This window comes from Cucurbita maxima, unplaced genomic scaffold, assembly GCF_002738345.1.
Source record: "Cucurbita maxima cultivar Rimu unplaced genomic scaffold, Cmax_1.0 Cma_Scf00034, whole genome shotgun sequence".
In the NCBI taxonomy this organism is placed as follows: Eukaryota; Viridiplantae; Streptophyta; class Magnoliopsida; order Cucurbitales; family Cucurbitaceae; genus Cucurbita; species Cucurbita maxima.
The window spans coordinates 97,204-114,293 of NW_019272050.1; the positions used below are offsets into that span (position 1 = coordinate 97,204).

Consider the following 17,090-nt stretch of genomic DNA (forward strand, 5'->3'; position numbering starts at 1 on the left):
TTTGGGGGGGGGGGGGTCTACAAAATATAAATTACAGTTGTCTAGTTTTTAAGGTAGGATAACAATCTGTTTTTGTAAAAATACAATTACCCGACTCGTCAATCCTACCTTAACGTGCAATTACAAATACAAATACAATTCAATATGAATCTCATTTTTCTCTGGCAGACCCAAGTTATATGGCTAGTTCTAAAAATTTAAAAACTAAAAGATTTTTTATTTATAAAAAACTACTGTACACTAACAGATTACCAATCCTACCTTAACATCATTCAGATTAAAATGATGTTCACAATCAGATTTCATATGACAACAACCTCAGAAATATTTGCTTGTAATCATAACACAAATAATAGTTGGCAAAGCCAAGAAAACAAATGTATTTAATAGATGAAGAAATACACTTGTTAATTAAAATAAAAGGAACAGACAAAGGTGCATTTGATGCTATGTAAGCACAGTTAATCAAATACTAATAATCCTACTGCCCCCGAGGATCTCGAACATCCCCAACAAAAGCACAGAAATTTATGTCACGCTTCAAGGCATATACCCAGTTATATAGTATAATACATCCTTCGAAATTAAAAGGAAAATGTTGAAATATCCGACAATTGCCAAAATATCAACGTGACAAGAGGAGAGTGACTGGATAGGGGCTGAAAGAATCAATAAGAAATAAGACAAAAATAGCTGCACAAGTATGTTTATCTATACAAAAAACTTGAATGAAGAGGTATGGAACAGCACATAAAAACCAAGACCTTTTTCACGAGATATTTTTATCTTTCATGCAATATTATACTCAGTTAAAATTCATTATATTCGGAATATATAATTTGTACAGTAGCAAAATTTATTTCTAGAAGCAAGCTTATGTGCATACCGCAACAGCAGGAGCTCTTCCAAGTCCAGCAGTGCAATGTATATAAGTCACTCCACCGTTTTGGTTCATCGCTTTATGTAATTTGCTTACAACAGCTGGTAATCTTAGCCGTAGGTCGAATGCATCAAAATCCCTGTTGCATCACACTTTAATTGGCCATTGTAGAAAGCAAAATCCTCACATGCTTCAAAAAATCATCATGCATGTGCGCTCAACTTTGAACGAGGTCGAGTGTGTGAATAAATTTGTTTGGAATAATAACGTAGAAACGTTCAAAAGCTGAGTTTTAACTAAAGATCAAATCCAAGCCAGAGTTTGATGAAATGATGTAAGATGATTTTTCTGGTGAGATGAGGAAATATTTTGAACTTTGAGATAAGTAAATTGAAAACACACACACTAGAGATAGCTTAGCCGAGGAGATCCTTGATCAAACAACAAATATCTTAAAGAGTATAGGTCAATGGTGGTAGATGAAGGAACAGGAAGTATACGAAAAATCTTGTTTACTCTAACACGTAAAGTGAACAACATGTGCCATACTAAAAATAGGTTGTTTCAAAATATACAAATATAAATTCCTGTGCCCTACTTAACTTTTTGAAATGCTTTATCAACATAATGTTGTATCATATCTTGCAAGATTACAAATTACAGTTATATGCTTTACAGATTTACAGCTTTCAATTAAAGTACAGTACATTATAGGTCAAGATAACAAACAGCTTCTTACCTTATTTGAGCTCGCAAATGTTCGATATCATCAAATGTCTCTGTATACGCTATTATATCACCAATGTCAACCCCAAAATATCTTTTCAATGCAGTGAAGGAGATACAGCAGTTCTTTACTTTATAGATTAATTCAATGAAGCTTTATTCAGTGAAAAATTAAGGAAAATATTGCAACTGAAATGGAATGTGGATACTCTAAATCTGGATCTTGCTGCAAGCAGAAAATTGTTTTAACTCCTATGCTGCGGAGCTTGTCAACATCCTCTCGAGTCTGACATTCGTTAGGATTAGAATGAAATTGTAAGGGAGTTGGTGCAGAAAAATGTACTAGATGAAAAATGTCAAAAACAATGATCACCTGTAGGCATGACCCTACAATTAAATCCGGACGAATGAAGTTGTAGTTCATTCCCAGCTCATGTCTATATGTCAATACTATATCATAAAGGTAAAAAAGGAATCGGATTAGACAACCGAAGAATAAGAACTTGAAAAGAAGCAATCTAAGCTCTAGTTTTATGGTCATAAAAACAGGCAGGTTAGATCATTCAGTCAGCGAACATCCACCTTTGAACTCATATTTAAAACATGTTGCGATTCTAGCACACAATAGAAAATCAAATTTCTAGTTACTTTCTCACTGAACCATTTCTGAATCTGAATGAATTTAATCATGAAATTTATGTAGCAGCACAGTTATTTTCCAGTTCAAAGTGGAGTTGCAGGATGATGGCTCTTACCAGAACCCATCGCTTCTGTCATGTTCTGGCTATATATCTCAGACTTTTCCTCCTTTTCCTCGGCATCATCCACTTCAGCGCCACTTATTTCAACACTTGATGTAGATCCAGATACTGCCTATAGACAACAAGTCATCATTTCAAATATTATTATAACGACCAGTGACCTAAAGCTACCAAAACTACAGGTGATCAAACAGATATATTTCCTCTAAGCATTGATACATTTCCTAAATTGAAAGATGATATATGCATATGCGCGCGCGCGCGCGCACACACACATATTCACAACGATGTTATGCCTCAAACAGAGCTACAAATTCAATCGGAAAACTGTTTGAAGGAAATAAGCACTCATACGAAACTAACAAATCAGTCGCAGTAAAACAATCTTTTACAAATTCTCATAATCACTTATAAGTCGCTAGCTACCTTCACGGAAGAACGTCGATGTAGATCGGTAAAGTTCCTTATCATCTGTATGAAGCAAAACAATCATTTTAACATTCGATACAAATAACAGAGAGGCTGGATACATAAAACTGCAAATACAGAATGTAGCGCGAACGAGAGTACCAGTTTGCAGGGCTGGAAATCAGGCTTTCTCTGCCGGCATTTGAAGCTTCGCAGCGGCAAAGAAGATGATCTGAGAAAGGAAATCATAAGCATAGATTTAGATGAAATTGTTTCGAACCAGAAATAAATCGAAAAGTAGATGATGATTTCACTTCAGAACGGACATTGAAAGGTTTTGAAGACAATTCATGGTGGGATTGTGATCGTTCTCCGCCGCGGCAATAAAGCAAATTGTCAGATCTCTCTTGCACTGACTGAAAGAAATCTTGGACTTCGAAGAATCGACTTCGATCGGTACCTTGATTCACTTTACGTACGCGCTCAGCATACTCTCGATCACGTTCCTGTGAATCACAGAGGATGTGTCTTTGCGTGTGATCATTTACGTTGATATTTATATGCTGCCATCTTACATGCATTCAATTTCCCCCCATTTTTGCAAAATCGAATTTCTATTTTAGATAAATACTTAATAATTATCAGTCTAATAAATCTTACAAGTAATTTTAATATCAAAATTGGTTAAATAATTATAATAATTTCTTACCAGAAAATAAACATTGTACAAATATTTTCAAATTTTATAGAAATAAAATTAGTGGAGAAAATTTTCACCACGACCATTTTTTACTGTTACAACTCATCCCGTATTTTTTTCCTTTTTATTAGTCCTATTTTTAGCTCTTCCTTTGATTTTTTTTTAACCTCTGGTAAATATTTTAAATTTAAATTACTAGAGTCCATAAAGTTGAAGAGTATCGCCTAAAAAACGCTAGAATTTAAATATATATATATTAAATAGGTTTATAGCGTTTTAATTTATAATTTTATAGGTCTAAATTTAAAATATATATATATATATATATATTACCTATTTAACTTTTTTTTTAAAATTCAAGTTTTTATATTTAATTGTATTTATAAATAGTAAATATATATTAATTAGATGTTACCAAAAGAAATTGAATCATAAAAACAAACCTAAATGTTCAGAAAATTAATGGTCAAAAATTATTTTAAAAAAACCTAACATGGAATAAAATGTGTGAAAGAAAATTGGGCCAAAAGCAACAAGAAAGCTAAGTTCCTTGGTCGACTTCATGTGGAAGGTGCGCTCGAATACAACATTATAATCGTTGGATGAAAGTCCCAAATCTGCTAATTTAGATAATAATCATAAATTTATAATCAAATGATACTATCCAAATCTTTTTGGAAGCCCAAAACAAAGTCATGAAAGTTTATGCTTAAAGTAGACAATATCATACCATTGTCGAGAGTCGTGTTCACCTCAACTCTAACTCTTGTCGTTACTTTTGGGTTTAAGCATAATATGTAACTAATTACAAATTAATTTAACTAATTTAAATAAGCCTCGTGATTATAATTATTATAATATTATTTAGATGAATGGTGTATGATTCTTTAACAAAAGCCCATTGGGCGTAATGGAAAAACAAGAGAGAGAGAAAAAGCCTGTAGATTGTGAAATTGCCATCTAATTATTATTATTATTATTATTTTGTCCAAAAAATATATATATATATATATATACATTAATTATTTAATTATAAAATTTAATAAGTATATTAATTTAATTTCCTTTAGAATCGCTTAATTATTAAGCATACTAATTTATTTGGCCTTATCCATACTAAATATAAACCGATTAGTATTAAAATTAAAAAAATATTATAAATTGTAAGAAACTTACTTACAAATTTAATATTTAAATTGACATAATTATTAGTTTAAATTTTTTATTAATAAAACCACATTTAAGTTTAGAAATTGCAGATATATTTCAATGACTTATATTTACTTTAAGCAATTTTTTTTTTTTTAAATTGACATTTAAATGATTTTTTTTTTTTATTTATAGCGAAAAATATATTTTTCAATAATAATATTGGCCTATATTTGTTACCATTCATGCGAAGGTGGATGCTCACTTGCTCAAGAACATTTGTTTGTTCCACCTACCATTCACGTTAGTGGAACCAAAATAATAATAATAATAAATAAACTTAATATATATATATATATATATATATAATTTTCTTCCAATGAGACTAAATTTCAGATTTTTTTTAAACTGTAGAAATTAAAATTGCAATTCAATCTAATAACAATTAAATAGAACAAACTCTTTTATTGTAATATAATTTTGGCTTATTTTTATTTACTCAAATCTCGTTCAATAAAAATAAGATAAAAAAAATCAAATTTAAATTATATAAAAAAAAAAAAAAAAAAAAAAAAAAAAAAAAAAAAAAAAAACCACAAATGGGATTAGTTTCAATTATGCCCCGATTTTGAAAAGTTTCATTTTACCCTTCAAATTGAAGAGTTTTTTTTTTTTTTGTTATATTAATGGAAGGAAAATGTCGTATTTGTATTTATATTACTAATTATGTAAATATATGTATTTTGAAGGAACCATCTATTTTTAAAAAAATAATAAATATTTTATTTACTAAATTATATATATATATATTTTGCCATGAATATAAAAACATAGAGATAAATTAGTATGGTTTGATATATGAACCATGACAATAAGAAACTTTAAATTATTTATAAATACAAAACCTCTTTAAAAATAATTATTAAATTATGGTTATGATTTTGAAAAAAAATATTATTTAGACTTTATAACTTTAAATATTAGAATTTGTCTTTAAAATTTGATATAGTTATTGTAAATGTCTTTACTATATATAGACTAAAGTTTATGACATTATTCATTAAATTTTAATTTATAAAATATAAAAGACTAAATTTTAATTTTTCCCTAAAAATAAGTAATTTAACAAAAATAGCCAAAAATACGTGGGGTCGTGTGGGAAATTGATTTTATTTTATTTTTAATATTTTTTACACAGCCTTTTTCCTTTCACCTTTAATCTTTGAATCTTCCGCCGTCACGTGATGGGATTAGCTTTTTCTTTCAATCTGCCACCGCAAATAGACTAGACGAAACCCAACCAGACAAATTTCCAGCCGTTGGATTTCAAATTTCCAGCCGCCCATCACGATACAGGCACGCTCCCGCCCATGTGAGTCACTTTTTTTTTTTTTTTTTTTAATTAAAACAACGTTTAGTCATTTAAAATAATAATAATTTGATAATTTGTCATAGTATATATTATTTTAGATCAAATTGCCCTCTGAACTTTTAGATTTTCTAATATTAATTACATTAATGATTTTTTTATTTATTTACAGTGAGTAAATGTTTTAACTCCCTGTATTAATGCTGATTTGGTATACGAACTATACTAGTTATTAATCAGTAATAATTTGGTGTGATATATAACATATCAAAGATTAGATATTAAAATATGTGGTGTATATTAAATATAGTTTTATGAGCTCGAAATTTGTTTGTTATATAACTTTGACGATCTACGTTCGTTAGCTCATGCACATGCTTAATCTGCATAGTACTGGGAGTGTTTAAAAGGTTCGGCTGCAAAAACATAACCAACTTAACTCGAATTGTTAAAATTGAGTTGAATCTTATTTTGTTTAACTAAAGTTGCTGATATGAACCGAGGTATCAATCATGCAATATAGATGATACGAAATAAGATGTTTTAATCATGTCATAAAAATTTTACCATATTTTACTGTATTTTAACATTTTAGATAATTATTTTTAAGATTATAAGTTACGTTTAGATGGTAAATTACAATTTTTTAATTAACCATATATTACTTTTATTTTCAAAGTTATAAATAATGATTTATCTTTAGTATAAATATTTTGGATATAAAAAATGAAGTTTGCATATTATACTTTTTAAGTTACAATCGTGCTCCTCAGCATTTTTTGTGTTTAGATTTGCATACTAGAGTCATTCAAGCAGTTTCAATAAGCTATTTTGTGGAATGTTTTGAATCACGAGTTTATAAATGAATTTTCTTTATTTTTTATTTTGATCATCAAGATAATTCGTTCCAAAACTTTCTTTTAAGTTGATTCTTTATCGTTTTTTGGATTCTTTGATAATTTCGATCTATAAAAATCTCGTTCATAAACAAGATTTTTAGCTCAAATCACAAGAGTTTCATATCAATAAATTTTAAAAAATACATAAACCTATCGATCGCCTTGAGCTTCGGATGGAAAAAAAATATATATATATTTTTTGGATTGAATGGGTCTATCTAGAAAGGGGAATAGGCTCAACTGTTTTAATTTTTATATATATATTATAAAATTCAAAATTCAAAATCAAATGAAAGAAGCAATTTGAATAGTTGAAAAGTTAGGTTTTCATGTAATCATTCATAAAAAAAAACAAAATATCAAATTGTCGTGCGGATCTATCAACATGGCCGCACCATTGACAACCAATTGCTCAATTATTTTCAATTATTTTTTAGTTTTATTTAATTTAATCAATTCATTAATTATTTATTTAATTTCTCATATTAATGGTTGAACTAAAAAAAAATTAATTTAATTACAATTATATACACAAAGGATCATCTTAGAGTTTTGTTAGATGAACAGACTCTCTACCACAGTGAACATAAACTCTCGTGACTTTGTTCTGGACTTCCCAAAATGTCCACTATAATGGATAGAGTATTATTTGATTATAAATTCATGATCACTTTTTGAATTAGTTGATGTGGGACTTTCATCATCCAACAAGTTCGATGGTTTAATTTTATACTTGAACGAAAAATAATATTCTTTTAAAAAATATTCACTAGTTAATGATTTCATCCATCTCATTAATTTTGATACAAAAAAAAAAAAAAAAAAAAAAAAAAAAAATCATTTAATGATTAAATCCAACTACATGGAGTTGGTTAAATAAGAGAGAAACGACACCACATTTCATTCCGATCGTTGGCCGTCGGGGAGTTCCGACACATCCAACTACGATTCAATGAAAAAAAAAAAAAAGTAAAATAGCTAAAGTCGACCATAGAGTGTGTTCGGAATCTTCATGTGATCGATTCTCATTCCAAATTATTTTTCATGGGTCAATTTCTACTTTAAGATTGTAAAAAAATCTTATATCTTATCGGATATCAAATAATAATATATTAATTAAAAGATTGAGACCGAAAAAAATATCTTAATAATTAAGACATCAAATATTAGAGATATTATTAAAGGGATGTCACATAACTTTTTTTTTTTTATATATAATTTTTTTCTTTTATTTTAATTATTGACATTAAATAATTTTATTTATTAATACAAATTTTCATTTAAATAAATACTCTAATGGAGAATAGTTATTTTTCAAAAAAAAAAAAAAAAATTCAATCTGATTGGTTAGAGTGTTGAATTTCAAATAATATATTTAAAAAACAACAATAATAATAATTAAAAAACGAGTGGAACGGGGATGAAAACCGGGATATGGGTGAAGAAATATTCTTTGTAAGTCCATAACTAGTAAGTCCGCCTGCAATAAAATGAAAATATTATATTAATCTAATAAAAAAATACTCATAATTTTTGTTATATTTTTTAATAAAAAAAATATGTTTTAGTTTTAAAAATGTAAATTTTTTTTCCTCTTTTTCTTGGAAGGAGAAGCCTCTCTGAGTGACACGTGGCAGTCTATTACAGGCTTAAAGAAATAAATAAATAGCTAAAAAAATATTGATTATATTCACGTGGGAGCAAAAACAAATTCAAATCCAGATCATCCATTTTTAACTTTATTTTAAAGGCGCATTAAAAATTAAAATATATATATATATATAATACTTTATGTAAGTCAGACCCTCTTGGTAATATAGATTACATACCATAATCACTTTCCCAATAAACCACTTGCAAATGTCGTGGTAATGATGGAAACTACAGAAAAATAAAATAAAATAAAAATAAATGATGGAATCCTGATTTCGTCATTTTTTTTATTCTTTGTTCTTAATTTTAGTATTTTTAAAAATTAATTTGGTCGTGTAATTTATAATATCACTCTTGTAATTCTACCATACGTGGTTAATTTAAAAGAGTGTATTTCACGATCTCTAATTTAAATATATTGATAGATAAAATAACGACGAAAAAAAAAGCGACAATTGGTTGAATAGTCAAAATAAAAAAAAAGATTTATGCGATACTTGAGTAAAAGAATAATACATGAATGAATTAATATCGTGAAAATGCAATGGAATTAATCTCGTGAAAATGATTATGATATAGAATGATTGAAAAGTATATAAAATAGTTGAGGTTGTTAGGTTGAATGACACTGTAACCTATATGGGTTAAGACCTCATGTATTTATAGATGTATATGATGAGGATTAATGATAACAAATTATGAAATCATAGATTTGGTAACAAATTAAAAAGTATAGATTCTCATTGATTCATTGTATACAAATATAATATATTCTATGTGAGGTTACTACCTATACCAACGAGATACACATTCAACTAAAAAAATGTTAAAATGACAAATTAATGTTATTGACAACGTTTACTCTTGAAACCAATTCAAGACAATTAGACAATGGAGTCGTGTCACAGTGGATGCAGAAGAATATTTGAATCATCAGATAAATTTAGATTAAAATTTTAGATATGAGACATTATAAATCGTTAAAAGAATTTTTTTTGATCGGTTTATTTAATTAAAAAAAAAAGAAAAAAAATATTTTTCACCATTGGTTGAAAAACAAAACATTTAAATAAACATAAAGCAACCATTTAAATTCAAATTGGGAAATTCCGTCCATCAAATCAACAGCTTAAAGTTATCGTTTTTTTTTTCTTCCATTTTTTGCCTTTTTTTTGGGTGGAAAGTTTATCAATTTGTTTGTCTCACCCCATTTTTTAGTTTATCTTTCTATTAATGTGAAATTAATAAAAAAAAACTATAAATTTGGTACTATTATCTAAAAATATCTAATATTTAAAAAATCTAAAAAATATATTTATAATTAATTTTGGAGGAAAACAGAACACTGCTATTAAACTTTAAAAAGTTTCATCAATACCCTTTTAACTTAAAAAAAAAAAAAAAAAATCTTACAATTGGTACTAATTTAAAAGATACCCACGAAATTTTGAAGGTAGTATTAACGACATTTACATTTATAAAAAAGATTAATTTTTTTTTACCATTAATACATGAATGAAACGGTTAATAGACACCTTATAATTGATAGAACTAAAAACAATAGTGTCGTAAAAATATGATATAAATATTATATTTTATAATTTAAAATTTAAAAAACGATGAAATTTAAAAGTAAAAATTTAGAGTATGTAAGTTAATTTTTTTTTTTTTGAAAATCAAGTTAATCAATACTAATTTTACCTACAATTTGTTTAATTATTATTTTGCTATCTAATCACCAACTAATTACCAACTTTTTACACCTATTTTAAAAATCAAGTCAAATTTTAAAAATAAAAAAAATTGAATATTTCTTTTAATATTGGTTAATCATTTAAATTATATAATTTAATGTAGTTTGAACCTATAATTATTATTTTTAAACTGGATTACATCTTGAATTAAATTGAGATAATTTATTAATATTAGATGTCAATTTATATATAACTCATCAATCAAGTCATTTAATTAAAAAAAAAAATATAAATGCTCATTCAAATAAATAATTTAAAAATCTTATTAGTACAATAATATTTGTTAATTATAAAATTGACCAATTTAAAAATTAATGCTATTAAAATAATTATTATTAACAATAATTTAAATGATGAGCGCATTAATTTGCTAAAATGCAGTCATAAATTTCAGCTGGGGTGAATTTAGAAATAGTCTAACCTTAGGGGCCATTTTGAAAAAACTCAATCATGCGTTAATTTGTTGCTGCTGACGTCATCACACACGTGCCTCACCTTGCACTCGTGTAACGCTGGAGACGGCGAGTATCGATAAATCCCCAAACGCGGACGAATCAAACCCACCGTCGCATGAGCAAAGCCAGCTTTGGAAGAATCATTAATTCTTCTCTCTTCTCTCTATGTTTAATTTATTGAGAGGAAAAAAAAATTATTAATTAGAAAGAAAAGCTCAAATATATTTGTTCAACGATTTACTCATTCCCCATTTTCGAACGCGCCATTCCCCGATTAACGAAAGCGACCACGGCATTTTTTCGTTGACTCCGCCAAAAACCCAGACAGCAATTCTAACAAATCAAGGGAAAAAACAGAGGGGGTTTTGTGTTGTTGAAATGCCGATGAGAGTCCGTCGTCGTTGTTCCGGCGATGGGGTGGCGGTGTGAGATCTCACCGTTGACGGAGAGGCCCCTTTGACTCATCTTGGAGCCCATTTCCGAGATGGGTTCGACTCCAATTGGGGTCGGTGGGAGTGGAACGGCGAGTAATTTCGTTGTAGATGGTAGCACAGGGGCTACTAGCGGCGGCGGAGTTGGCGGCGGCGTAAATGGTTCCGGCAAAAGCTGCGGTGGCGGATGGAAGTGGCAACAGAGACATCTCAGACTGGTCTCTTCAGGGTTCGTGTTTTTCTTAGGATGCTTTGTTTTGTTGGGATCGATTGCTACACTTTACGCTTGGTTAGCTTTTACCCCTCAATATGTTCGTACGGACGGCGGCGTTTCATCGCTTGGATGTCAGGAAGATAATGAAGGGTCTTGGTCTATAGGGGTGTTTTATGGCGATTCTCCTTTCTCCCTTAAACCCATTGAAACGGTGAGTTTTTGATGAATATGATGGATTATTATTGACAATCCTTTTGCTAAATGGGGTTTTAATTGTGTGCAGGCGAATGTATGGAGAAATGAAACAGCTGCTTGGCCAGTGGCTAATCCTGTAATCACCTGTGCTTCAGTTTCTAACGCTGGTTTTCCCAGTAATTTTGTTGCAGACCCGTTTCTTTTCGCTCAGGTAACTTCCATTTTTGGCTTGCAACCTTTTTGCTGTGGTTCTATTGCATTTTGATTGTTCTTGAGCTCCTTGAGTCCAACTGTTCATGTTTTTCTTTGATCATGTTTAAGTTTGGTACCCATTCTTTAATTGAATGAACCCGAGTTGTTTTCGAAAAAATAAACGAATTCGAGCGGCGGATTTGATCGTATAAGGATTCTTTGCTGTTGAAATAATGTAACAGCTCAAGCCCACCGCTAGCAGATATTGTCCGCTTTGGCTCGTTATGTATAGACGTTAGCCTCATGGTTTTAAAATGCGACTGTTAGGGAGAGGTTTCCATACCCTTATAAGCAATGTTTCGTTCCCCTCTCCAACCGATATGGGACCTCACAATCCACCCCCTCGAGAGCCAGCGTCCTTGTTGGCACACCGTTTGACGTCTGACTCTGATACCATTTATAACAGCCCAAGGCCGTCGCGGGCAAATATTGTCTGCTTTGGCTTGTTATGTATCGCCGTTAGTCTCACGGTTTTAAAACACGTCTACTAGGAAGAGCTTTCCACATCCTAATAAGGGATGCTTCGATCCCCTCTCTAACCAATGTGGGATCTCACAATCCACCCCCTATTGGGGGCCAGCGTCCTCGCTAGCACACCGCCCGGTGTCTAGTTTTGATACCATTTGTAACAGTCAAAGCCCACCGCTAGTAGATATTGTCTGCTTTTGCTTGTTATGTATCGTTGTCAGCCTCATGGTTTTATTAAAATGTGTCTGTTAGGGAGAGGTTTCCACACTCTTATAAGTAATGTTTCGTTCCCATCTCCAACCGATGTGGGATTTCACTAATAAAGAAGGGAACGTGCATTCCTCAGTTCTTGATTATTTTCTTTTTCTGTCATAGCTTGTAAAAAAAATTCTTCATGAAGTTTTAAAAAATTGTTGTGGTATCCCTATAGCACTTACTCCCGGTAATTATATTGAAGCACAAAATTGGTTGAAATAGAAGTCGGTTCGACGAGATCGTTAGTCTTGGATGAATCTTCTTGAAAGGAAAGGAATCGATCGGGAGAGATTTGACAGAGTATTTTAGGGCACGAAAGTTTTAAACAAGTAGATGTGGAACTTGATAATCAAGTTTTGGTCCCGGTGTAGGTTCATAACCATTTGATAAAATTGCATCTTTGAGGTTCTTTCGACCTCGCTCACTAGCTTCGAGTGGGTAGTTTAATACTCGTAGGTGTTCATGGGGATGCTAATATTCGTCCTAGATAGCGCAACTTTGATTATTGCTGCTACGCAAAAGTTGATATTCTTCGCTTAACGTTTAGTGTAAGTAGCTCTAGAGGCTTATCGTGGCATAATTATAACGTAGCCATGATATTATAGGTCTTCGGTTTTCGGTTGTGATAAATGAACTTCAATTATGTCAAAACAAAAGTCATGTGCTATGTGTTAGGTTGGGTGACTTTGACTTTAGCTGCTATAGCATACTTTTTGTTACCAAATTGTTTTTAGTTTGGCTCGAACTCTGGTCAACACGTAATGTTTTGTTGCAATAGTTTGGTGCTGCCTAAATTAACATTATAAAACATGCAAGATTGAGGATCTTGAAGCTATTGGATTTACTATTTACCTCTTGTAACTTTTAGTGTTGAGTAATATTGGTATCTGAATTGCTTCCAAGAGTGAAAGACTATCCCCACAAACCATGTGAGATCCCATATCGGTTGGAGAGGGGAACGAAGCATTGCTTATAAGGGTGTGGAAACCTCTCTTTAACAGACGTATTTTAAAATCGTGAGGCTGGCGACGATATGTAACAAGCCAAAACAGACAATTTTTGCTAGCGGTAGGCTTGGGTTGTTACAGATGGTATTAGAGCCGGACACCGGGTGGTGTGTCAGCTAGGACGCTGGCCCCCAAGGTGGGGTGGATTGTGAGATCCCACATCGGATGGAAAGGGAAACGAAACATTGCTTATAAGGGTGTGGAACCTCTCCATAATAGATGCATTTTAAAATCGTGAGGCTGATGATGATATGTAACGGGTCAAAACGGACAATATCTGCTAGTGGTGGGCTTGAGCTGTTACAAACTAATCTGGGTGCTTTTAGCATGCTTTATCCCAACTCATATGATTTATCCTCGTAGATCACCCAACATAGAATTTATCCAAGTCGAGCATGCATAACATTGGAGCTATACTACTACGGTGCACCTTTCATTTGATAAACACAATAATGGTTGTCGAAATTATTTTCTTTACACTTTATGGTTCGTATGAGCAATAAATAGCTGAATTATTTCTTCGATGAATCACGTTCTGCTCTTATTCTTTCTTATGAACATGTTGACTCTTTTCACGAACGAATCGATCTTACTGGCAGGGAGATATCATTTACTTATTTTACGAAACCAAGAATTCGGTATCTTTGCAAGGAGATATAGGTGTTGCGAAGAGCGTTGACAATGGAGCAACATGGCAGCCTCTAGGTGTTGCTTTGAATGAGAAATGGCATCTCTCTTTTCCATTTGTCTTTGAACACCTTGGCAAGGTAAGAGACTCGCACTTTCTTTTCTTCTTCTTCCTTTTATCTTTATTGTTGGTAGCCGAGATTTTGGGTTCGAGCTTCGGGTTTAAAACTCGATGCCTTAAAATTCTGTCTCCAAAAACTGCGGTTTTCAGTTGTCAATGTTGCAATTACGGTCTTTCGGGCGTTCGCTTAGCTTGCAAAATAGGCTGTGGCTCTATGCTCTAGATTGTGTTTTTCCCCCTGTTTTGTGGGGCTTTTGGTTTGAGAGTAGAAGGTTTTAGAGCGGTAAAGAGGTCTTGGTAGGACGTTTAGGAGGTCGTTAGGTTTAATGTTGCGTCGTGGGCGTCTGTCCATCGGACTTCTTTACTTCTAGGAATCTTAGTTAGTTGTTTGATTCCTTTTGTGGGTTTCTTTTCTGTCTATCCGTGCACAATCTTTCGTTTTTTCTTAATGAAAGCTCGATTTTTTAATCATGATGATGGACACCGTGTCCATGCAATCGAATCAAATCACGTGCAATTTTTTTTATAATTTGTCGGTTATTTCTTGCAGATATACATGATGCCAGAAAGCAGTCGAAAAGGAGAAGTTCGCCTTTATCAAGCTGTTAATTTTCCTTTGAAGTGGGAATTGGATAGAGTTATGCTGAAGAAGCCCCTTGTTGATTCAGTCATCATCAATCACAATGGTATGTACTGGCTTCTAGGGTCGGACCATAGTGGTCTCGGTACGAAAAGAAACGGGCATTTGGCGATATGGTATAGTAGCTCGCCCCTTGGTCCTTGGAGGCCTCACAAGCGGAATCCTATCTATAATGTGGATAAAAGCTTCGGTGCTCGTAATGGAGGCAGACCGTTCTTTCACGAGGGTAGCCTATATCGTATTGGTCAAGATTGTGGTGAAACCTATGGCAAGAAAATTCGTGTTTTCAAGGTCGAAGTTCTTACAAAAGATAGATATAAGGAAGTAGAAGTTTCCTTGGGCTTCGAAGAACCTGTTAAGCGTCGTAATGCTTGGAATGGCATTCGCTACCACCATGTCGATGCCCTAAAGCTTAGTTCTGGTCAATGGATTGGGGTGATGGACGGTGATCGGGTACCCTCGGGTGATTCAGTTCATCGATTTTTACTTGGTTGTGTTGCGTTTGCTGTGGTTGCAGTTCTTGTTTTGTTACTCGGTTTGCTACTCGGAGCGGTGAACTGCATTGTTCCCATGAATTGGTGCATTTATACTTCGGGAAAGAGAAGCGATGCAATCTTAACATGGGAAAAGTCGAACTTATTTTCTTCGAAAGTGAGGCGATTCTGTAGCCGTGTGAACCGAGCACCTTCGATCCTTCGAAGTTGGGTGAAATCTAATACGTGCACTGGCCGACTTGTTCTTGCTATTTTATTTGTTTTCGGAGTTGCACTCATGTGTACTGCAGTGAAATATATATACGGAGGTAACGGTGCCCAAGAAGCTTACCCGTTTAGAGATCACTACTCTCAGTTCACGTTACTCACAATGACTTACGATGCTCGTCTTTGGAATTTGAAAATGTACGTTAAGCACTATTCTCGATGCTCGTCTGTTCGAGAGATCGTCGTGGTATGGAACAAGGGAACACCTCCAAAATTGAGTGATTTGGATTCAGTTGTGCCTGTTAGATTCAGAATAGAAGAGAAGAACTCGCTCAATAACCGGTTCAAGTTGGATCCTTTGATAAAAACTCGAGCCGTTTTGGAGCTCGACGATGACATCATGATGACTTGTGATGATGTCGAGCGAGGTTTTAAGGTATGGCGTCAACACCCCGACCGCATCGTGGGCTTCTATCCCCGACTTGTTAATGGAAATCCTTTGCAATACAGAGCCGAGAAATACGCTCGAACTCATAAAGGATACAATATGATACTTACAGGGGCAGCTTTCATTGATAGTCAATTTGCTTTTCAAATGTACTGGAGTGCAGCTGCTAAGCCGGGTCGGGATATGGTCGATAAGATTTTTAACTGTGAAGACGTTTTATTGAATTTCCTGTATGCCAATGCTAGCTCGTCTCAAACGGTAGAATACGTGAGGCCAGCTTGGGCGATCGACACGTCGAAGTTCTCGGGTGCTGCTATCAGCAAAAATACGCAAGTTCATTATCAGCTAAGAAGCGACTGTCTCAATGAATTCTCTAAGTTGTATGCAAATTTGGCTGCTCGGAAATGGGGATTCGACGGGCGCAAAGATGGCTGGGATTTGTAACCACCACCGACGTAAGCGTTTCTCCGAAACAGGTCTTCTACTTATCTTCAACACTGCTAGTTCTTTCTGTTCTTAGTTGTTTTAAGTGAACTTCCAATGTTGATCTCTCCTCCCCCTTGTGAATTTAGTTGGGGAGTTTGGATATCTACAGTTTCAGTCAGTGAGATGTACATTGCTCGGTCATGGTTCGTTTCGTTTGTCTCGAAAACCAGTTCCACTTAGTGTATGCTAGATCCTGTTCCTGATTGGCTGAGACGTTTGACACCTCACCGTCTCGACGACGCTCGTAGATCAGCTCGTTTCACTTTTCGGGTATTCCGTTACTTGTTGTAGCTGTACTTACAAAAAAGTAAAGGGTTAGCTCTGAATTATTAAGGAAGGAAAAACACTGCCTTTTTTTTGTTAGAAATTTTAGTTTTCACTTTCATTTTTGGGTAGACGTACTTAAATTAGTGTCTGGATGTCCAATTTCTATGAATGTATTGTTTGATTCATCACCGAGCTCGCTCTTAACGTCGTGTCTATTTAGTTCT

At 32.7% G+C, this 17,090-nt stretch overlaps 2 protein-coding genes across 4 annotated transcripts in view; one reads left to right on the plus strand and one right to left on the minus strand.

Moving 5' to 3' along the window:
- Positions 1-3,314, minus strand: part of LOC111467501 (phosphoglucan phosphatase DSP4, amyloplastic-like) — a 6,984-nt gene extending 3,670 nt beyond the window's left edge. Inside the window, exons 1-8 of one of the 2 annotated variants that reach the window (XR_002714573.1) lie at positions 3,102-3,314; positions 2,938-3,007; positions 2,794-2,838; positions 2,362-2,479; positions 1,980-2,056; positions 1,816-1,892; positions 1,620-1,700; positions 887-1,019 (exon numbers count right to left, since the gene is read on the minus strand). Coding sequence is in view for 1 of the 2 variants with exons in the window: in XM_023112427.1 (XP_022968195.1) it covers positions 887-1,019; positions 1,620-1,700; positions 1,816-1,892; positions 1,980-2,056; positions 2,362-2,479; positions 2,794-2,838; positions 2,938-3,007; positions 3,102-3,127 (627 nt within the window). In the remaining variant the exon portion in view is untranslated. The remainder of the gene's footprint in view (positions 1-886; positions 1,020-1,619; positions 1,701-1,815; positions 1,893-1,979; positions 2,057-2,361; positions 2,480-2,793; positions 2,839-2,937; positions 3,008-3,101) is intronic. The other variant, XM_023112427.1, reaches the window with a different exon arrangement.
- Positions 3,315-10,907: 7,593 nt separating this feature from the next.
- LOC111467495 (glycosyltransferase family protein 64 protein C5-like) lies at positions 10,908-17,055 on the plus strand. 2 transcript variants are annotated; one of them, XM_023112416.1, is made up of 5 exons: positions 10,908-11,610; positions 11,683-11,805; positions 14,176-14,343; positions 14,875-16,589; positions 16,686-17,055. In XM_023112416.1, exons 1-4 carry the CDS (start codon positions 11,239-11,241, stop codon positions 16,555-16,557), a joined length of 2,346 nt encoding a protein of 781 aa, XP_022968184.1. In that variant the 5' UTR covers positions 10,908-11,238; the 3' UTR covers positions 16,558-16,589; positions 16,686-17,055. The 2 variants fall into 2 exon arrangements, with proteins under 2 accessions (XP_022968184.1, XP_022968183.1); XM_023112415.1 differs by having other exon boundaries at positions 14,875-17,055.
- The last annotated feature ends 35 nt before the right edge of the window (positions 17,056-17,090 follow it).